Genomic DNA, 23892 nt, shown 5'->3' on the forward strand with positions numbered 1-23892 from the left:
ACAGCAAAACAATATTGCTTCACAACAGAAGTTGGTTGTTTAGGCAAAGTTAAAACCAAAACTTTAGTAGGGTTATAAGTAGACAGGCCCGAGCCGCAGAACTCTTACCAACACTTCCAGACGTTGGGGGAAAGAGGATAAATTTCAGTTTCCATGCCATAGTCACCTCTAATGTTAAGGAATGATGCAGCACTGAATTCTGCAAGAGCTGTGCCCATGGTTTCTAAAAAGGCTGTGAGGCTCCGCGTGGGCTGTTTTACGCAGATGTAGCCTTATCTCAATTTTTTCTGCCATTTCAAAAGCCGTTGCAGACAAGGATGGAGTCCAGCACCAGGAAAACCTTTGACAAAGCAGTTTGTTACTCAAACCCCATCCCTGTCACTCAGATTACAGTCACACTTAATTTAGGCCTTGTCTGGCAGACCTGTACATCTCTAAGAAGTCCTTACCCTCTTAATGTAGCTGTGAGGTTTCATGCTATTTCTTTAGTAAGGATTTCAGTCAATTTTAATTTTGGACTGCTCATAGCAGAAATGGTTATGAGATAAGCATTTATTCAGACATGTGACTTTTTTTTGGATAGGCTTTTTTACCACAGAACACAGAAACCATCCAAATACAACCTTATTTCAGTCTTGGTTAGCACTGTATATTGATTGTGCGTCTGCTGAGTTAGGCCAAGTGGAAAACATAATTAGGAATAATAGCATCCTATTGTTGTACTGTAATTGATCTTATTAAGTGATTTTAAGAGCTGCAGTACTCTTGAGGTTTTTCAGTAATCAACCCTGGAGATGTACAATCCATATGACATGGAGAAATGAGGTATTGGTACCTCTTAAGAATGTGGTATGTGGGCTTGTATTTTAAAATAAGCAGTAATAAATATTTGAGGCACCTCCATCAAAAGAAAAAGAATTCTAGTTAATTTTCAGCTTCTGTCCTTGCAGTTTTATAACCCATATAAAATAAAAATATATAGTTTACAAAATAGGATTTTTTTATATATATATATTTCCTTTTGTAAAACTATACCTATTTAAATACATTTGAAATGTTACTATAGGTAAATTAGAAATTCTGTTCTAATACTACGAAAAAGGCAAAATACTTTCACTTTTAAACATAGAGCTTGTATACTCTGCTTCTCACCGCCCCCTACCACTTCCCCCAATTTGACTTTGTCATCATTTTGGGCAAATTTGGCATCATTCAGTCCGATTGCTTTTAATCTAAAGTAGTCTGCGTGTTAAAATTGGGGATAAAATTTTAAGTATCTTCTGTTCTTCTTTATTTGGTTCAATGCAGCTTTTTGTGCAGCTAATTATTAAGGAGGCATTCTAAAACTCAGGAAAGGACTTTAAAGGAGCCATGTTTCTTGATTTTAAACTGTACTCTACTCCAACGCCACAATATAGAAATAGATTTACTTTGGAACAAACTACAAATACATTCGCACAGTTTGTGACAACTTAATTGTCTACTTAGAGGTCCAGGAACAGACTTTCACACCCAATTATTATAAATCTTGTCCCAGGCGTTCTATTTCATCAATCAGGAAATCAATGTCTTGGTGAGTTGCTGCAGGGTTTGAGATGACCATCCGGAAGAAGTTCACTTTGTCTCCCAGGGGCTGATAGCTCACCATGGTCGTGCCATACTCCATCATCCTGGCTTTTATCACTGGTGCCACCTGCAGCATAACAAAAAGCAGGGGATGATGGTGTTTATTATAATTATTTTAACTATTTCCATTATTACCATCTTCTTTATTGTTATAATAATAACAAAACACAGAGTATGTTTTCTTTTTTTTTTAAAAAGATGAAGAGCTACAAGAAGCAGTTAAAATGAAATTACATCCAACACTGATAAAAATGCTAACCTCCATTAAGGAACAAATGTCTCAGTGAAAGACACTAGGTTTGTCCTGTTTGTTTGTCCTGCTTTTAAAATCACTGGGGAATTTGCCCTCTACTTTCTCAACACTGCTGACAGGGACACAGTAGCTGTTTTTTGTAGTGCTCAAAACATACTGTTACAATCATTTTCCATTTTCCTTTCATATGCCAGAGTGCCACGGTTTTATTGAGCTTTTGTTGCACATGCTGGGTTTAGTGATTGCAGTTCACAGTAACTTCAGTAAATATACACAGAACAAGTAAGTGCTCTAGAGACATGGCAATCCCAGGGAGTACCAAACTTGGAGACCAGAGTAAGGTGGTACCAGACCAACCTGCAGTAAAATGACTACAGAGGTGTCATTTGCCAGAATATCACGAGGTGACCTTGCCCTGTGAGATCATTTTGGCGACTGCCTGCCTGCAAGGGTTTCACTGTTCTCTGCATGATGTCCTGGAGGACGCTGCTTACCTTCATAAGGCGGCTCATTCTTTCTTCATTGTCTTCCATACTGCGCAAGCTGGGAGGTATATACCAGAAGCAGACGTTTGTGTGCTGAGGCTAAACACAGAATAATAATGGTTTACACTGTAAGAAATGCTCATAATATCTCAATTGCAATTAAGTTCATGCCCTCCCTCCCTCTCATACATCATGTTGTGACAACAGTTAATGGTTTGCATTATTGTGGTCCACTGAGAGTCATCATCATTATTAATGCAGAAAAGATAATTTTAGGCAATTTATTCCCAGGGTGTCAGATGCAGAAACACATCATCCAGCTGTGCAAATATATTTATGCCCTACTGAGAGGCATCTAAATTTTGTAGGTGCTGTCCCCTCCAGAGGCTGAAGGGATCATGTGGCTAAGACAAGAGTCTATTATGGATAATTCAGAGGTGAGGACTGTGTCATTTACTTTTATTACATGACAGAGTAATATAGAATCTGGTTCTGTAAACAGGAGTCACAGGTGGTGCATGAGACAGTCTTAAGATTTTCTTACGTTTAATGAAATTTATTACTTCTCCGTTTGATTCAGCTAGCTGCTGTATTAATACGCATGCACCACAACATCTTAGCTAGTTTAACTTACATGGGAGCACCAAGTAGAAAGGCATAAAGTAAGAACTAGTTGACATTTTGTGTATTTTTGCAATCTCCCAACAGTTGCCTGCCTTCCTATGTTCCCCTTTGCTGGATGCTATATGTGTGAGTTACAGCAACTCCTGCTGCCAGTTCCTTTACTCATCATCAGACCCAGTGGACCAAATTCAGTGACGATGTGTGAGGCAGGGGAAATAAATAACACAGTGGCACGTGGGTATGAGCCCATGGTCTCTGCTTGAAGAAACATAGTGACGTTTATCCTTGTGCTGCAGAGCACTTAGGCATGCGCTAAGTGATTGCTACCAGGGAGCAACATTCTGAGAGACAAAACCTTCCAGGGCAAGTACAGAGAGCAAAAGCCATCCAAATAGGAGCAGAAAAAGCTAAAATGACATCTTTTTTTTCTCTTTTACAGGCAAAACACCAGTTAACTTTGTAACAGAGGTCTCCACCAGGCCTGTCCCCAGCCATCACAGCTGGAGAGGTTTGCCCACAGAGAGATGGCCAAACACAGGACACTCTGAGTGCAGTTCAGAGGTACAGCCATGCAACCTGGGCTGCACTACCTTGCCCTCGGCAATGTGCTCCAGCTGAGCACCTGGCAGCCAGGGGTCCCGTCTCAGCTGGACTCCCTCCACAGAAACAACAAGCCTAGAGATATTTGCACCCCACATGGTGGTGTCACTTCTGCCACGTGAGCCAGCTGGGCTCCCATGAAACGCTAGCCCCTGCCCCACTGTGCTGCACCCCATGGCAGCAGGGACTGCAAGTGCAGATGGTCCCTCCTGGTCACCCCAGGTCCCTGCAGGTCCCCTGTGACTGCCCACCTGAGAATGCTGATAAAAGCACTTTGCACAACTGTCCTTTCAGAGTTGTGCAGGACACTGTAATGCCCACTTGTAACAGACGCTGCTATCAGGAAAGCGCAACTAGCTTTTATTGCTTAAGAGCTGGTTCTAACTGTGTGTGTGCTGCGTTAGCCCAAGATGCCAGTGTTTAGTTTCAGCAGGGTGAAACTGAGCGAACTGAAAACTTAGGCACAGCTGCCTCATCTCCCTTGTCCCTGGATCCCATGAGGAAGAGAGATAGTGGCACAACAGGTTTTGTTACAAGGGACACTGCTTTCTGTCACGTGCTGTTTGGTTTGACCTGCTGGTAGTATCCCAAGAGATGACTAAGGCAAGTGCTGTTGACCAACTGTGCAAAAGAAGTTGCAATACATACCTTTCCATCAAACACCATTTCATACCCTTCTCTGTTCTTTATTTTATTGTACAGGTATTCTGCAAGTTCCAAGCACTTATCAATTTGTGCTTCAAATCCTGTGGTTCCCTTTAGAGAGAGGGAGGAAAAAAGTTATGTGACTATCTGTTCTGTGAACCCGAAGAGCAAAAGGACCATGCAGCACTTGCCAAAGCATCAGCACAAGTCACCTCTCAGAAGTCTCTATGGGACAGATCAAGGATCTGATTCTATGAGATGAAGGACACTTTGCTAAGCAGAGCTCATTTATCTCTAGCTCTTGCCACTGACCTCCCTATAGCCACCTCTGCAAAATAAGCACTGGGTACTAGCTTCGTTTTCAGCAAAATATTGCTAACACCTCCAATGAAGTGTGCCTTTAGTAGATTTTGCAGAGAGGCTGAGCATGGTTTTGGACAGGCTGGACCGGCACAAAGGAGGGTCTCTAGAAGGTGCTGAGTTCCAGACATGGGGAGCCTCCTGCTATTTTCAGAATAGGGGATTTTGATCTTCCAGGGTGATGTGCTGGGGGCTTTTCCAAGAATAATTTTTCTTTTTTTATTAAACAGAATGGGCAGATACGCTTTTAGAGCCCGGCCTGATGCCTGTGAAAACGTACATTTTGTTTAGACACTGCCCTGCCTCTGTAGTGTTTTTCTCTCTTTTATAATAGACACCATATAAACTCAGAAGCTGTGTTTTTAAGAGCTGCAGCAAATCCTGCTTTTTCTTCTCTGGCAGAAGTCACAATCTCTGACATCATAATTGTTCCTGCAATCACCAGCTGTGATGCCACAAACAAAGGATTCAGCTTTATGAGGGAGGAAGGGGAATAAACAGCTGGAATAGATAAACTGTTTAAGAAACACACATCCTATTCTGTAACATTAATATTACAAGCGCGGTGTGAGAAGAGAAAAAGCAGTAGAAGGCATGTTGGAAAAATGGGGTTTAGAAGACGAAATGTCTCTGAGTAATGGATGCATGTCCCTGCTAAATCTGTTCTGGCAGTGCAGAACTGACTTAAAAGCCTGCGGCATTATCCCTCTGTGTATAGACATTGCAGAACAGGGTAGAGCTAGCACAGCCGCAGGAGAAAGGCTTGGAGTAAAAGAAAGACATGTGTCTAAAACTGCCTGCCCCTCTGCAGACCCCAGTTAGCGCAACGGTTATCGTGAACCACAGAGACTTGCATCTTTCTTTACAGACTCCCACACCTCCAGCTACATTTGATGTCTGTCTCAGAATTGTTTTCAGAGTTTTAATGAAGCACATGAGGATCTTTAAGGTTTTCTGGAAATGAAAACAGTGATGTCATCTCTGAAGAAACCTGAGGCAACTTGACATAATAGATTGGATAAGTATACAGAAGAACTTATTTAGCAACATTCTACAAATATAGATGAATTAATCATTAGAGCTAGTGTTTTCAGATTATTTCCCAGTGAACAGATTTTGATGAGTTTTCCTCTACTCCTTCAAAAGATGACTTCGTATCTACTGCATGCAATGAAATGAGGTATTCCAGTCTTGATTTGCCATGTTTAATTTCTGAGTATCATTAAAACATCTTTTTATTTCCAGAAATCTTTGTAACAACATTCCTAGGTGTATGATTTATGCTGTTAGACTCCTACAGTTACACAAAGTAAATGCTATGCAAAGCCATGGAGTTCAAGTTTCAAAATCATGTGTGCTGCTTTGAAGCTAAATTGTTAAAAGTATGAAAAACCAGAAAATAATAATGTTCTTTCTTTCATGTTATATATGGGAAATTCAGGTCAGACATTTTCTAAAATGATGATTACAGAAGAAAACCCTGTATCTGGTGTGCATTATTTTAATGCAAACAAAGATACTGCAAGCAGTCCTACCTTTGCCCTCCACATCAGCCATAACTTGAAGACATCAACATGCCGCCCACATTGCAAAGCCTTGTCTCCCGTGTCATAAGACAGGTCGTAGTGCTTGTCTTGTTGAAAGAGGTAGGAAGCATGCATTTGATTGCAACTCTGCATCAATCCCTTATAAAAACAAAGACACAAAAAAGTGATGTTGGCACAGATGTGACTACTGTTTTGAGGGTTGCTTTGGGTGAGAAATTATGAACACCCAAATTCAGTAGAATATGTGTCCAAGTGCAAAAGGAAGATCAAAAAAAGGATAACACCAGACTTAGCTGCTCAGTGCACTAAGATTTTCATATCCCGTTCAGTGCCCAGGACACCTTGGTACCTTATCCAGGGATGTGTAATCCCTTCCCAGAGCTAAGGCATTTAAAAAAAAAAAAAAAGCTGGACATTGTGCTTCCTAGCATCATTATGCATAAGTTCATTTTTGGATCTTGCTTTTTCTTCCTTGTTTTGGTTCCTTTTCCTCCTTTCTTTGGAAAGCATCTTTTCTGGTTGAGTCAGACCAAGCCAATTTGGTGACTAATCCAAACAATATCCCACTACTTTTCTAATTGCTTTGGTCTCTAAAATCCTGATTTTCATTGTTTTCTTTCTTTGTAGGCACAGTTGTTTTCTGCAAAGCCCTCAGCTGCAGACTGGATGCTTAAGAAGTATAGAAAGCTTTGAACAGACAGAAGAGCATATGGCCTTTAAACAGCCAGCTAGAGCTATTTCTGGGTTGCAAGATACCATTCTGAGAGGCAGCTTTGTGGGAGGGCCAGAAGCCAACAAGGTGAAGAAACCTGGCTCATGAAAGCATGAGGTTTCCTTTCTAACTTTTTAAGTGAAATGCAGAGAGTAATGTTCTGGCTCTAGTTAAGTCCTCAACCAAGTTTAAGGTACACTTTAGGGCTGTTGCCTAAAACTGCAATTTCCAGTCCAAGAAGAATCAAAACTTGGCTGTTTATCATCAAGTCTAATCTTTACGTGTAACTCGAAACTGAGATAGTAAAATGAGAGGGAAAAAGAAATTATTTTCTCCTAATCTGAGCCATCTGTTCTCACTAGAGGTCAAGGATGGTACTGACTTCAGCCAGGCAGGATTTGTCTCAGGGAACTGACCCAGAGGGCAAATAAAAGCCAGCTTCTCTCTTCTTAAGTGCAATCACTTTGTATATAATCTGTTGTACAGCTGTTAGCAAATCAGTAACCAGCTTTTTGATAGCTGGTCTAGTAAGTGGTGGTTGTATAGCAGCTGTCCCAGTAACTGATGGTTGTATGAAAATTACAGGCTTGAAGGGTAATTCAAATTCTAGTACTAAATGAAACGTCTACTTTTTATTCCAAGTGAACTTAGCGTTCCATTTTTACTTCCATATGCCCCAAAGTGGATATATGGATCAGAACTGCGTGAAAATATCTATCATAAAAGTCTAGAAAGTGTAATGATGCCTAGATTCTGGACCAAATGTTGTGCTGCATGTATACCATACCACTCATCCCAAGAGGACTAGAGTTTGCCTACAGTTACATTTTATACTACACACCAACTAGTAGTGAGGTTACACAGCTATGCACCCACAACTTAACTATGGACATTTTGAATGGAAAGCCACAAAACTCTGTAAAGATATTGCCATTGACTGGATCTATCATTTCTGCTAGCCAGCTGCTTTAATTCCCTTTGCAGTCATAGCCCGAGCACATAACTTGAGGTCTAGTTCTCATTTTCTTTTATAATCCTCATCACATCAGCAAGTATTACCTATGACACAGTTATGAAGAAAACATCCAGGATTTTCAGAAGCTAAATGTCACAAAGGATCAGAGAAGCAAGTATATTGCGACATACCTCTTCTCTTACTAGCAGCGCTGAACACTGCAGCGGGACGCCCATCATTTTGTGAGGGTTCCAGGTCACCGAATTGGCCCTGGAACAGCAAACCACATGAAACTCAGACATTGTACTACGGTGGTGAAAACAGGGAGATATTTAGAAATGACTAGAATAATAATGAACATGTAGCAATGTACACCTTTTTCTGAGCAAGCAAAGCTGAAAATAATCATGGCTGACATTAGGAAAGCAATGCCTTCATAAGGGACATAATCCACTCTAGTTGCATTTTGGAAGACAGTCCTGGCAATTTACCACAGGATAATTGCTCTATCCACTAAACTTAATCAGTATTAAACATTCGGGGGAGTCATCTATACTTTATAAACCTAGGGCAAACTTCCTAAAAACACCCACTTGACCAATGAACTTTCTAAAGTCACACAGCTGATTAAAGAAGCTGGCAAACTAGCAGATTCCCACCCATTGATTTCAGTTTCAGCAAGATTTTGGTAAGTAGCTCACACAGGCTTGTTTTAAAATTCCTTTAAATACTTCCGAGTACCTCTAAGTCTCTGAGTAACTTGGAAAACCTGGCCCAAAGTAATTTTTCTCATTGGTTTGCTGAAGGTAAATTTTCACAGCTCCTTAATTTTAGCTTGGCTATGGTAATTCACACAACTGGAGGACTGGATCCAAAATTCCTGTAGTAATAAAGATAGAACCGATCCACCCTTCCACAAAGGAGTCTGATCCTGCCTCCCTTCAGGACACATTGATTGCAAAAATAGCTGTCAGCCTAGATCTTGTGAACAAACAGGGTGCTGTTGCAATACAGCCTAGAGAAGAGGCATTTGGGACTGTGGCAAGGGCTGAATGGAAAATTGTCCAGTTGTTTATTTTAATTTTGTGTTATGCTTGACTGGCTGTTTTTTAATTACTATTATTACATATGATGATTAGCTGATAGATGTATACATTTGCATCCTATTTGGCAGGCTGTCAAGGATGCATAGTGCACAGGATTTCATGTAGTGCAGTGATTTGAATTTTGACAGTATAAATTGGTATAAATCAGTCAACTGGGGCATGTAACAACTTAAAGGACCCAGAACACATTTGCAGGTAACATTTATGTGAATAGAAGTGGACATGTTAGAATCTGGCAGTATTTTCCTTTGTAGGACTGGGACACAGTGCTATAGGTTTATGCATGTCCTTATCATTTCCTGCCAAATTGCTTCCACTCCTTCAAAGCAAGTAACTCCAAAATTCACGTGGACATTGGGCAGCACTTCTGTGCCTTCTTCTTAGCTATTTAAATGGGACTGTGCAAGTGCCTGATGCAAAATCTGTAGGGAACAGTCTTCCACAGGCAACATCTGGCCACTTGGCTTGGCTTTTCAAGTATTTGGCAGTTTTAATCGGCTCAGAGTCAGTCATCTGATTACAACACCAAAGCTAATGATTCTGAACATGCATTCAGGTCTATGAATTTCCTTTGATAGGATACTTTTAAATTTTTACCTGTGCCTATGCAGAATTAGGCAGGAATTCTTTGAGACTTCTAGGTAACAGAAGTGGTATGGGTTTCTCGAGCAAAAGGATTATTTACTGACAACAGCCAGATGTTAATTATCTGCCTAAAACATTTAATTTACCCTAAGATCATTTATTTCCCCAATTATATCCCAATTGCACACAGAAAAATGAATTATGTAAAATAAAAATCCACCATTTTTCATTTGTTATCAGTTATTCTGGGCTTCAGTCATCAGTATGTGCTTGAAGAAATTGCTGATTGAGACAAACAGTGAAGTAGAAAAGCTACATGGATCCACAGATGGTTTTTTAAAGCACCTCATGTTTGCCCAAATAACTGAGCACCAAGCACCTATGTGATTTTTTGGCTGTGGGTCACAGATGATAGAAAAAAGAAAGAGGAAAATTATTCCTTTAGAGTTTTCAAATGGGTTACAGGAGAGTTTCAAGACTGGCAGAATTTGGTCCTCAGTCATCATTAAAAACAGACTGAGGTGCTTTCGCTGACCAGCCACGGCCCCGGGAAGGATGCCCAGACCCTGTATGGGAGCACTCATTCAGCTGCAAACATGCTTTTCTTATGTAGCTGTCACCCCCTACCCAAGCCTCTGGGACACGGACACCAGACTGAAACTCCTGATGGTGGCCAGACCTATCTGCTCCAGACACCAGGGGACATGCTTCCGTCATGGTGCATTGCAGCAGCTTGAAATCTGCCATGTGGGGACTGGAGGGCATGGTAAGGACGGTCCTGCAACTCCTCCTGCCTTTGACAGGAGTACTTTTGCTGGACTGCCTGTTACCAGAAGGATGTGACTACTCAGAGCACAGAGTGCTCCATTTAATGCTTCCTCCTTGTACCCCTCCTCCCTATCAAACATGAGTACCAGCTCCAGTTCTCTTCTATCCAGACCTGTAATGACTGGGTTGTACTTTAATATCTACCATGAAACAGGAATGTCCATAAAAGTTGGGGCTCTAAAGGTACCCACATTTGAGACCTGGACAAACTGGAATGAGCCACTGTGTCCATCAAGCAGAGGAACAGCACTGGAAATGACAAATTTCATTAATTCATTGCCAAACATATGGAGATGGTGCTTATCAAAGCACTAGATAAAATCCAAGGGAGTTCTGGATCTAAAGCATATTTGGAAAATTCTCCAATATAGATTCAACTTGAACTTCTCATTCCAGCAGAATTTGGACAGCAATTTAAGAGGCAAACACTTTTTTCATACTCTGTCCTCACAGGAAACTGGGTAGATTTTTATAACTTGCTGGGATATTTGGACCTATGTCCCTTTAACACAATATGTAAGTTTGGAGTGCTGGAGGCAGTCTTAACGTAACAAAATCGAATTCATAGAACCATTGTCTGCTTTCCAAATTTTGCATGATATATATGAGAAAGGAACTGAATCATCAAGGTATCCTCCTCATCTTCATGAACAGGATGAGGAAGTTGTTTCTAATTTTAATTGGCAAGGAACAGCAATTTGATTTAGAGATAAAAAAGGCGGAAGGGAGTAATAATTTACTCTCAAACAGCACGAGCTTCAGAAAATACACAAATGTGAGAGTGACTCCATCTAGTCCAGCATACTGCCTCTAGCAAGTGGCCTAAATAGGTGCCTGGGAAGAATACAAAATAGGGCAAGCATATATGAACTTTCTCTAAATAGTCCCTGAGCTCCCACTCATTTGTGGGTCACAAAAGTCCTGAACTGTTTTTGTTTGTCTTTCCTTGAATGCAAGTAAATCTTAACATCCTATGGCAAGGAATTCCACAGCTTAACTAAAAGTTTCTGAATAAGCAGCTATTTTTAAGCTCAGTCCTTCCAGACTCTGAAGTCGACTGGCATCACTTATGTTCATCTGTACGTATCTGTAATGTTCATGAGCTCATGACTACAACTCCGTATATATCCAGGCACAGATTTACTGAGAAGATGTCATTAACACAACCTGGAGGCAGGTAATGTCCCCAGAAGTAACAGAACAGTGGTCAGTGACTGCAAGGACACCTGTCCAAACTGCAGGTGCATCCACCTTTTATATTCAGGACTTCAGCATGCATTGCTTAGAGAAATGCAATTGCTAATTCATGCTGGATGCTGAATCAGAGAATGCTGCAGAAAACACTCTGGACCTGTGAATGTATGCTGGAAGGAATAGAAAAGCAAACAAGAAATGTCTGCTGTTTATACTACAAAACAAAATACCACACTACTGTAGCATTGAACAAAGGCACTTAGCAATGCTACTTCAACTGGAAGGACAGTTTGCGTAATTTCTTCATACTGTATCTTGGAGATAACATTGATTTTTATTTACAGACATTGCTAGGGTACTCATAAGTGTGTTAAAATGCATTTAATAAATGTGTTTAATTAGCATTAATAAAGCATACCTTTCAACGCCATTTAACTTCCATTTGTGTTTTCTTGACATAAGGAGCCCGCCACCCCATGCTCCCTAGAAGGCAAGACACATTATCTTAACGAGAAGAGAACTCTGCTTTCCTCCGTGATGACATCTGTGCATTCACATCAGTTTGGGGCCCTTTCTTTCTTCTTGCTGATGTGGCACATTCCAAAATGACCAGGCAGATGGGGCCGGAGGCATTAGCTGTGCTAACAATTTTCTTCCAGTAGCTCAGAAGCAGAAGTTTATAGCCCATAATCAGAGTGCCCACCCTAATTGTCTGCTAACCCCTCCCTCGCCACCTCCTCTGACACTGACACGTTGGGCTACCCCATGCTGTAATTAATGACTTGCAGAGCTGCTCCTGGCTACGCTGCCTTTTCTTTTTTAGTGATGAAGTGATGATAACAAACCAGACTAGACTGGGATCTCAGCTGCCCTGGTGAGTTTTCATCATATTTCAGACCACTACTGGTTGCCCCCTACCCATTTGCTTTCGCTCACCGAGATCTGGGACAGGCAAGTGTTTCATGTGACTGAGAAGTAGCTTAAGGTAAATATGAATTCCTCCTTTGAATTGGACTGATTTTGGCTGACGCAGTAATCCAAAAGCAAGATACCCGGCCCTACAGAAATTCAATTACCAATCCTTTTTGGAGAAAGGATTTGCAAAAATGACACAAAAGCCATTCTAGGGCTGAAAGATGATCCTTCAGAAGGATTTATTGGCAAGAGCCCAGATAAAGCTAAGCAGCCAATCTGATAATTTTCTCTAGCATTTGCATTAACCTGTTCAGCAATTTGCGGTACTTTATTCCAAACAAACGTAGGCTTCACCTTATGTATTTACTTTGCAGCTGCTGCAGAAGCTGAGCCAGTGCTCAGTATGGTTCTCAGGTATTTCTTGTACTAATGGCATTCTGAGAAAAAGCTGAAGGCCAAAAGCACTCTAACTAGGTCATCTTAAGTGTCCCAGTTGCTAAAAGCACTGCACCGTCACAGCTCCTAAAATGTCCCCCTGACCTGAGCCTTTCGGAGGAGTGGGAAGTCAGTGCTTGGATGTTAGACTTAATTACAGGAACCAAATACCACCGATTTTGTAGAAGATGACACTGTCCAAAATGAATAAATTAATACTGATACACCTTGTAATCCAGCCCCCCACATAAAATGATACTTACATCCACGTGCATCCAGATTTTGTATTTCTTGCAGATGTCTGCAATAGCTATGAGAGGATCAAACGCCCCGTACACTGTTGTCCCAGCTGTGGCGCTCACCAGAAAAGGAACAAATCCCTGCAAAAAAGCACAGAGGTATTTGGCAAGGTCAGAGTGCTGCAGCCTCCTCAGCCTGCAGCAGCCCCAACTCCTCTTGTGCTGCCTCCACAGTGAGCCCACAAGTGTCTCCTAGAGGACATCCCTGCTACATTACACCGGTTTTCTCTTAGTCCAAGATGCTAGTGATATTATAGTTTCTACCTTAAGGTGGCAGCAAATTTCCAAACCAGCACCCTCCATTTATTGAGATGCACCAGACAGGTAAGGGCTCAAAAGAACAATCCTGCTCCACACCACATGCCTGAAACAAGGTCTGCTCTTCACGATGCCGCGTAAAACAAACCTCACCCAGGCACCACAGTGCAAGAAATACCTCCGGTGGACTGTGCCCTGGGCTGCATTATAATTATCCCAGCGAGAGTCTGAAGGTGTGGTGGCCCAGTCCTGTCAGTGGGAGCCATCTTGTCTGGGGGTGTCTGCTGGGGACAGTGCACAGGAGAGGTGTGGGGCTCGCCTCCAGCCCCATCCTTCGTGCAGAGCAGGGAGACAGCTCTTCTGAGGAAAAGATGGCCATCTCCACAGGGGCCAGGGTCTCCCTCTTGGATTCCATCCCCTAAATGCTGTGCCTCGCAGAAGAGCACTCACTGTCCATCACATGGCTTCTGTGCTATGAGGTCTTGGGTCTGCCGTAAGTTATACCAGTGTTTCATTTTAAATTTATGTGTAATTCTGTTGATTTCATAAACAGTACTCAGTGCTACGAACGTAAAGAATGGCTACATTTTTTGCAGAACTGGGGTTTAAACTATCAAAAAGGTCTAAACTTCCTTCTGCAAGGGTCAGTAGGTTTGAGTGGCACTCTACTGTTATTTTGCCTTATTTTTATCTACTGTATTGCTTTTCGTAGAAAAAGGGAGCCTTTAATGAAGATTTGTGTTATTAATGAGCTTTGAATGCTGTGTGTCTAATGACTATTTACATAAATGTTAAAGGCACAGAGCTGAGTTCACTGCATACTTTAATCTGATGTTTTAATTCTAGCTTCTGTTAATGAATGCATGCAAAATAGTGCATTTTTATAGATGTGTGGATTTTAGTTTATCTTCCATTGATTTGGTGAGTCTATAAGGAATATTTTCAATGTATTAAAATACATACAAATTCCCCAAATGATTACTTTGGTTTTGTCAATATACAGCTGAGAAACTACATCATAGGCTGGTAATATAAAAAAGGAGAATGTTATGCAGAACAACATATTAAAAAAAAAGCCCAATAGCTCACGGAGATTATAAAGTAGCTCAATCTATATTCTCAGCAACTCTTGCCTCACTAATTGCCAGGCTACATTTCTGAGAAATAAATCAAAAGTTAATGGGCAAGCCTGTGTCATTTTACCAAGGAAAGCAAAACAATGAGCTGTATAATTCTTGGGTTTTTTTCTTCTTTGGAAGCAGAAAAGCTAGTAAACTTACTTTTTGTTTGGCTTCAAGAATTCTTCTTTCAAGGTCTGATGGGATCATTTTCCCTCTGGAGCAAGAGAGAGTTATATCAGAAATTTGATCTCGAAATCAACTCTTGCTGTTACTTCTTCACTTAACAGGAAACCCAAATAAGGAACAATGTGGTGTTTTGGCCAAGGCTTATGCAGCATTGAAGAGCACAGAAAGATTCTGTCCATTAGTCTGAGTTTTTACCCTAATTATTTTGTCAAACAGTTTGCATCGATATTGTGATGGTGACTGAGAGAAATTATCTTGTGGCCACCCCCATTAAAGACTGATGCTGCTCCATGGAGCCTCCTGGTCCTGTTTGACATTGCAGCCCTGGGAATATGCTCCAGTCTCCCAGAGAGAGGCTCAGCCCAGGGTCCCACAAAGTTCACTGGGTGCCAAATCCCATGGTCCCCTTTCAGCAGGCACAGAAAACGCCAGATGAGCTGCATGGCCTTCAGCAGCGCAACTCAGCTGTGGTGTAAGCAGTTGTCTCTGTGTTTCCATCCCAGGGATGAACTCATTTCAGAGCAACTATTCCATGTTTTGGTGCATTACATGTTTGTGTTTGCCTGAAGCAGGGTATGAGAAGAAGCTACCAGTCTAGACTCATTAAATGCACTGTCAGGCCCTTTGTATTGACTGTATACTGTATTTGCAACACCTTTAGTATGAACCATTTACCTGAGATTCAGACTCAGTGGTATAAGGCTTGAAGGCTAATTTATGAAATCCTGCAAATGAATTAGACACAAGATAAAACAGTGCTGATGCTGATTATTGAGGGTAAGGTTTTCTTTGCTTTACCCACAAGCAAGACTATCTAAGAAGAGACAGTGCACATAACAGCAATACAAACATGACAGCTCCCCACATTACAGGAATAATGTCTTCACTGGCTTTGAATGTTGTCCATTTAGGCTAATATTATTTTTTAAAGACTTTTTTAGATTTTTTCTTTCACTAAGCACTGATTTCCTGTTGCTATAAAAAAAGAACAACCTTTACTAAAGCTCAAAATAGTAGTTTCAGGGAAACTAATAAAACCATTAGTTTTATTTTAGATTTTACATTTAAAAAAAACTGAAGTATTTTCATGACATTTGGATGGATGTAAATAAATAAAAAAAATGTATTATTAATTTCTTGTAATAAGATACTGCCAGGCTTTCTAAGTTTTCATCCTTACACAGCTCACAATAAGAAAGTAATTATTTCAGTAGAAATGGGTTTGTACTGCTGGTTTTTTTGCAAAATCTGTCCTGCATTTTACTTATTCAAAACACTAAACCACTAAAGAATAACTGAAAATAAAAAGCTCTACAAGTTTAAAAATTAACCCTGATTTCTTTTTCAGAAGCTCAAGGTCTAAAGAGTATTCAACTCATTGTGAGTTCCCCCCAGTTACATGTATGCATTCAGAGAAAAGCAGTAGTTGTTTTATCTTCAAAAACTGTTTCTGGGATCATTAGAGGAATAAAGGGGGAAAAAAAAAACCCAACACATGCCAAAGGAAGGCAATGAGTTCCTCCTCCATACATAGCTTAGATGTTCGTCTGTTACAGTTTCTGATTTATTGAGCTTGTGCACAGGAACACACACAGAGCTGGGCAGATCCCTTCATTGCCGTAATTTTTTTACCAAGGCAAGTGATTATCCAGCCCCTGGTCACATTGAGTATGTGCAGAAATTCATGGCCAGGACAGTGCAACGTATAAGCAATGTCAAGCTTTACCAAGGAGCAAGTAGTAGGTTGGCTTTGAGTATAGTCCAAACACATGCTGCAGCACACAACCCCCCTGCTCCAAATCTAGCGAACTAGCCGACAGCACTGCTTACTTGCACAGCATTTTCATGTGTTAACACCTAAGCTCAGATGACCTACAACACTTAAAATGCTCTGCAAAATAACAGGCTTGTCCTTAGACAAACCTCACCCAGATAATGTGGCAGGGGGTTGCATGAGATGTGCTAGGCAGCATCAGAGGCAGAAGGGCTACTGGGGGAGGCAGAAGAGACTCAGCAGCAAAAGGACACTGAGGATAGAATGAGTGTTAATGTCAAAGTCTTCTCATATTACCCATATCTGTACAGTCTTCACTGCTGCTACACCAGACTTAAGTGTTTTGACCCCAAACCTGCAGCTAATAACACTACTGCTACCAATATGACTGCATGGTAGTAAAAGAGGCAATGGCAATGTATGACTGTCCAGTCTGGGGTATGAGAAAGAACATGATTTTCTGCATGTTTTCTTGGCTTAAAATTCACCACACATTTACATAGCCCCATGACATGGCAAAACCAGGCAAACTTGGCTGGTGTGGGTCAGGATGGGGAAGAACCACCAGGAAGTATGCTTGATCATGCTGGAAACATCAACAAGATCTCATGGTGCTTCGTCACCCTCCCACAGGTCCACATCTTCACAGAGGGTTGTCTCCACCGCACCAGCCCACATCCTGTGCAAACAACCTGCTTTGTCCCAGTAGCATCTGCTGGGATTTGGTGAGACATGCAGTAATCCTGCTGTTTACTTCAGGGTGGGCAGGGTAAGCATTGTGGTCTTTCAGAGAATCATCACACTGAATTTGCACAAGAAGAAAAGGAAGACAGGACTTCATTGATCCATGTCTGTCTTCAGTGAATAGAAACAATCAGAGGTTTATTTTGATGTGTATTGGTTGTGTTGATGTGGTCATTAATTCCTCTTCAAGGTGTGCTCAGTCTTTTGTTAATGAAGAGATAGTAAGTCCAGAAGTCAATATGCAGGCGCTGTGATTAGCACTGTAAATTGCTTAGTTGGTGCTCTTCTTTTAATGTGGGAGCAGAGTATTTTGATAGCAGCAAAACCTTCCATTTATGCTAGAGCTATAAATAATTCAATACCTTTTAACAATGATATTTGGGACTCACAGCATGTTCTACTGAAAAGATTCTCAGTAGAATCAATAAGGATTGTTCTATTAATTTTTGTCCCATAGAAAGTTTTTTTTCCCTAAAGCTGAAAATCTTCATTAGAACATTTTGATTTTGTTAATATACCTTTGGTTTCTCAAAACGGGCTTTCACAGAGAATCAAAACCTTTTAGTTGGGTGAGTTAAGCAAGAAGTTATCTACCACCGGTTTTGTAGAGCCTATGGGACCTGCAGGGTAGGTGCTTGCTGTGCTACTCCTTTCCAGGGGCCATCCTCCTCCTTGGCCTATGCTGCCCACAATGCTGCCAAGACCCTTCTCTCCACATCCCAATGCAAGGATGTCCCGATCAAGGGCACTGCAGGAAATGTAGTCCAGCTGAGAAAGATGGTGAGGGCATGAAGCAAACAAACAGACTTACATTAGCAAATGTTCCTCTGTATTTTACTCCTATAGAAGGTCCACTTCAGCTCATTTTAATGGATCAAAACGTGAGTGTCTCTGAACACTCTATTTTTGACCAAAACAAGCTTCTTCCTGGCTTCTTAGCAGAATGTGTGAAGAATGATTGTTAGTTTGATATCTTGTTTCACTTCAGGATGAAAGAAAACTAAGTACCAGAAATTCTTGAGGAAGGGAACTTTTAAGATTTTTGATGAGCTCCAAAACTGACTCATAAAGAAGCCAGTGACAGAGCCAATTCCTCAAGTGGGATAAGTCAGTGTAATGCTGTTGAAGATGACAGCGCTGTGATGAATTACACCAACTGCTGACTGCATCCTGTATGCTCTCTCTGAGCTGAGCACCTGTTCTATGTACCGATAAAAAGGGCTGTATTTGGCATCTTTACTTACCTTTCATCACATCTAATCAAAATCACACTATCTGTACCAATACCCAATGCCGCAGCTCCTTTCTTCACAGAAAAGTGACTCTGAAAAAATACATTTATTATTATTTATTATTTTTATTATTATCTATTTTCTAATTTAATATAAAACACTACACTCTTGCAGGCCCTTCAGTAAGTAGTCCCACACAGGCAGTAATTCTATTCGTAGCCTTTTTGGAAACTGTTCACTGTAATTTGAGGCCTCATATTAGTTCACTACAGTCAATTAGAAAAACAGCAATCACTCTAATCTGGATTTACTCCTGGAATATTAAATACACAATTATGGCTGATGATGGACCCAAATTCTGTCCTTGATGCATACCTGCAGCTTCTATTGCTTGTACGGATTCAGCTACGAACTTGATTTACTGAAACAAAAAATTCTCCCCTAGAGAATTCATTTAGTTTGTGGCATCCAGAGTGATGTGCTTCTGCTATGTAACTTCTGGCCAAATAATATACTGAGAGAAATTAAGATAGGAAGCCTAATTGTGATCTCATGCCAGTGAAAGCTAGTAATAACTCCCATTAATAAATAGAGCTACTGCAGCTTAAAATCAGAACTGGGCTATTAGGAAGACTATTAGTTAATCTGTATGTACAGAATAAAATGTGGAAGTTACATACTGGAGTGCAAGTCAGCCTAATTTTCCCTAGCTCATAGGACTTAACTCCTGAGCCAGTGTTGGTTTATAATTCTAATTTAAATCCTAGTGATTATGGTAATGAAATAGTTTTATATCAAATTATACCACCAAGAATCTGATTTTGTATTAACTCAAACCCAGCAGTAACAATATTGTCCAAAGTAATTTTAACTACAGATTATTAAACTTTAAAAAAACGGAAATTCTTTATGTATACTACAGTGCCATTAGCTTAGGATGTAACACTATAAAAAAGATCAAGGAGATAAAAATCTAAGAGGGTTTTTTAGGTGTCCATGAAGTTAAAGAAGAAAGGAAGACATATAGTCTGCAGAAGACCACAAAGCAGAGAAGTAATCACTATTGCTTTGTCAAGGGAGTATCTGGCTTCAGTGGTAATGCAAGCAGCAGAGAGATGTAGGGAAAGAGAGGGACATGACGGTTACGCACGTCTGCATCACTTAAAGGCCGTGAAGTCAGTGGGATTCCACTGCACACTAAAGGGCTCTGTATATAATGAACACTTAGAGAAATGAAAATCAATTCTAAATTAACTTTCTGAAAGAGAGAGGAAGAAGAGTAGAACTGCAACATGTACATTCCACTTAAGAAGTAAAAACCCCCATGTTTTAAAAATTGCTTAGGGGGTAGTTTTCATTGGGTCCTGACTACTCTGACTGCTATGGCTAAAGTTTTGTAATTTTCAACTCCAAACTCCTTTTTTCATATGCCTGTATCTCACCATTTTGGCTGAAATGCTTCAAGTTTTCATGATGTCCACTGACTCTTTCAATACACAGACGTTTTGAAGAAGTTCAGATTGCTCTTGAGCCGTGATTCACTGCTGATACATGGACAATTTGAAAATACTTCTTCAGGTAAATGATATTTTTCATATGACATTAATATTTTTTTAATGCAATGAGTTGGTATAGCTTTCCCCATGGGGCATGACTGCAGTATACCAACAATGTGTATTGAGCAGCCATTGACCATATTGCCTGGACCTAAAATCAGCTTTTAAGGCGCTAGTACAGCAAACTATCCTAACCCCTGAACTAAGCACGTTCTGAAATGTAAATACGCATGTCGGGCTGACTTTCACACAAGATGATGATCAAATGAAACGCATACCCATGTGCTTAGATGAGCAACAAGGGATTTGTGCCTGTGCTTAAGTGTTTTGGTGAATTAGACTGGGTTCATTGCAGCTAGTCTAATCAGGCTTAAGTTATCAAGTAGGCTCCCTCTGCATTCTGGGGGAAACAGGCACCTCCAGGGAAGGATTCATCCAGCGTGAGGGTTGCTGGTTTGGAGTGGGGGCTAAATGACATCCGATGAGGAGATTTCTACCCCTTCCCTGTGGACCAAGCCCTGTGATATCTGCTGTCTGTGAGAGTGGAAAGTGTACAGCCCCTGCAGGCACCATCACTTTGGAAACTGGTAGATGTTTGATTTTAACATGCTGTTATTGTCTAGCCTAGTAAAGCTACAGGTTAGTGGTATGCTCAGATTAGATACGGAGTTTGCCCTGTTGTTTTTCTGTTGGAGTCACAAGGTGTTAGAAAGTATTTATACACTGAACATCAGCGGCCTGCTTAGCCATCACACTGGTATTTTTCATGGCACACCCTTTATTTCATGAAACTGAATTTTTGAACAAACACATTTCCACAGGCTTCATCAGCTTCACTAAAGTCAGGGGACTTCTCCCAAGTACAAATGCACTGTAGATTAAGGCTTGGACTGTGACCAATCCACAAACCTTTATACGTGGAAAGTACTGAAGTCTCTTCCCAGCGTTTCAGGTCTCCCTGAGACCCATGGTGCAGCAGTGCAACTTCATGAGAGCAGGGAGGAGGAGAGGCCATGAGGAGGCTTATAAAAAATTCCCAAGTTTAGGAAGGTATTTTTTAACTTTGCAAGAACTGAAACAAAGACAGAATATTGCCAGCATAATGACAGTTCATTGATATGCTATGTGAAGCCAGAATTGAATTTATATACTTAAAAAAATTAATCTATTTTTTATTTAGGTATTACACAAACTGATGTGCACATACTGGGTAATGTAATATATAAATACAGGTAGAGATGTAGGAGTGAAGAGTCACAGATGTATTTCACTGAGTTTTGAGTCAATGACATTATGTTGATTAATCTTGCTCCCTATTCCATACTAGTTAAAATAGATTTACTATTGTGATTTGTTTTTCTAATAGAAAATAGAACTATTCAAAGTGCCTTTTAAAAGAAAATACAGATTTGAATGGTTTACTATGAGGAAGAAAATTAAGCCCATGTGCTCAAAGGCATGCACTGGAATATGGCCAAGTTCAGCTGCCTCATTGAGAAGTCTCACGGCACTGCTAAAACAGCATTGGGGAAAAAATGAATGTAGTGCTGATAGCTTGGTTGCCTGCATGCTTTTTACAGACTGAAGGGAATTCAGCGGTCAGGAACCAAAACAGGTTTAGGGATAAATTGGGAAGAAATACAGAAGTCTATGCACAGAAGGACAAATGCAATTACAATTTCTAAACAAACTTTGAATATGAAATTGCTCAATCTGTGTATACAGTCACAGATCTATGACTGCTTCTATATTTCTTTCTCAGGGTAACATCAGAGGAATTACTCCAACTGCCTGAGAGGCTCTAAAAGAGCCAGGATGACAGTGAAAATGGAAAAAATATAGTTTTAAGAGCAAAGAAAACTTCCCTAATGATGATGAATATTAAACTTTGTTTTAATATTCCTGGGATGGTGCTGAAAATTTGGTTGCCTGTGTAATATAAAGGTAAACATAGAAAAATATAAAGGTCAAAGAAAAGGAAAGGTTTGCAGAAATAAGACTGGTTAGACGGAACTACTGACAGATTCAGCTAGGCTAATGGGGAAGAAGGACATTAATTGTGACCCCTTGGGAATACTGGGGCTACAGGCTGTTTGGCCACGTAGAGAAGTGAGCTTGAACACCACCTTTCACGACACAGCCCTGTAGGAGTTATACAGATCTTTAGTCTTATGGTGAGAGAACCTGAGTCAAAAAGGGAGGATGGGGCAGACTGCCTGATGCCAGTCCTGAAGGAAAAACCAGGCTAGTAGAAGCTGGCAGGTCCAGAGTTTCACCACTGTCCTGTGCTTGCCAGAGACAGGACAACATGCAGGCAGGAGTGGGCTGTCACTGAGGCTTTCTCCCTCCCTCCCTTCATGCACTGCAAATGGGTGCATGGAAGACTATAAATACATCCCCAATAGACAGGAACCTCAATTCCTCTCTGAGAAGAATGTGGTTAAAATTCAGTGGTGAAGGAGAAGTTAGAGAGTATTAGCCAATATTAGTGACAAAAGCATATTTTTGGTCAGAAAAAAACCTGGTCATTTTGAGCCAGAGGAATTTTCCCTTTGTCTAAAATTTCAAATGCTGTTAGGAATAGGTTTGTTTACCCGATAGCCATTTTTCCACAGTTAGCTTTGTAAAGTAAAAACACATTGTAAATTTATTACAGGAGAAATAATTAATAGGCCTTTTGGGAAAAGGAAGAATTAGAATAATTAAAAATGTTACGATGCTGAAAAGTATGGCACAGTTATCTTAAATGAACAATGCTTCAATATACAGATGCTTCTATTTTTATAGCTTGCTAAATTACTTGCTCATGACACGGCTGAAGCTATCAGGAAGAACCATCCTAATGTTCTGAGCCCCAAAGGCCATGGCTGTTTTTCAGACTGCAGTTTCTCCTTGCTCACATAAATCCAGAGTGGCACAAGCTTTGTGGAGGGAGCTCATAAGAAGTGAGTTCCCAAATGCTGAGCAAGCTGAGCCATCCAGCATCCAAATCCTCTTCGAGGCCTGCAGGTTTGGTTGCTGCCAGCCTGGTGCCCAGCAGACCTGGACCCCCAGCCTCACCCTATCAGCCACACACCAGCAAAGGAGGTGAACACACTTTCCTCTCCACCTCTCCTGGGCTTTAAATAATGTGGGATCCCTGGATGTGTAGGCTGGGCTACTTCTCTCTTAATCATCTAAATATGTGTGGCTGGTCTAGGCTTGCTGTTTGGGCTCCCTCAATAGTGGGGAAGAAAAGGTACCTCCAGAAGGCACCTCATCCCCGAGGCTTTGGCACCCATTTTAGATGAGGATGAGTTGTCTGCTGCAGATCTTGCTCTCTTTTTATTGGCTATAAAAAGTGTATAGACTAACTCAGATTAAATGTTTACACTTTAGGAGATTAAAGTGACACGAATCCTATCTTTAACACCTAGTTGTATGCTATAGCTTTTCCTTCAGTTATCTACAAAAGGAGTATACTGTGTCCCATTACACTTTTAAATACACTGTAATGACATATATGTTTGCTATTGTTTCCTTTAGCTACTGCTATTCAGTTTTTAAAGTTATTTGTTAATGTCAGGAGAGAAATTAATATATTAATGTTTCTGCACAAGATACTAATATGTCTATCTTTTGCATTTTTGAAATATGTAACTTCATACTGCTTTTCTAATCCAGCAAGACTCACTTGTTTTTTTCCAGTGCGGATAGTTTCACAGCATTATCTGTGGATAAGAAATGTTGCACTGAGTTCAGGAGGATCCTGTGGCAGTGTAAAAGTCATGAGATATCAACCAGATGAAGGATTAGACCCAAATGACGAATATCTCCTATGGGATAGTCTTCCCTCAAGCACTATTTTTCTGG

General features: G+C 40.6%; 1 protein-coding gene across 1 annotated transcript in view; it reads right to left on the reverse strand.

Moving 5' to 3' along the window:
• Positions 1-1039: 1039 nt before the first annotated feature.
• The window catches only part of GAD2 (glutamate decarboxylase 2), a 39500-nt gene continuing 16647 nt past the window's right edge, over positions 1040-23892 (reverse strand). Inside the window, exons 8-16 of the mRNA XM_075022455.1 lie at positions 18497-18576; positions 14708-14762; positions 13134-13250; positions 11939-12003; positions 7999-8077; positions 6129-6278; positions 4237-4344; positions 2374-2463; positions 1040-1693 (exon numbers count right to left, since the gene is read on the reverse strand). Of these exons, the coding sequence (XP_074878556.1) occupies positions 1520-1693; positions 2374-2463; positions 4237-4344; positions 6129-6278; positions 7999-8077; positions 11939-12003; positions 13134-13250; positions 14708-14762; positions 18497-18576 (918 nt within the window). The 3' untranslated portion in view covers positions 1040-1519. The remainder of the gene's footprint in view (positions 1694-2373; positions 2464-4236; positions 4345-6128; positions 6279-7998; positions 8078-11938; positions 12004-13133; positions 13251-14707; positions 14763-18496; positions 18577-23892) is intronic.

Source organism: Buteo buteo, chromosome 2 (genome assembly GCF_964188355.1).
Source record: "Buteo buteo chromosome 2, bButBut1.hap1.1, whole genome shotgun sequence".
In the NCBI taxonomy this organism is placed as follows: Eukaryota; Metazoa; Chordata; class Aves; order Accipitriformes; family Accipitridae; genus Buteo; species Buteo buteo.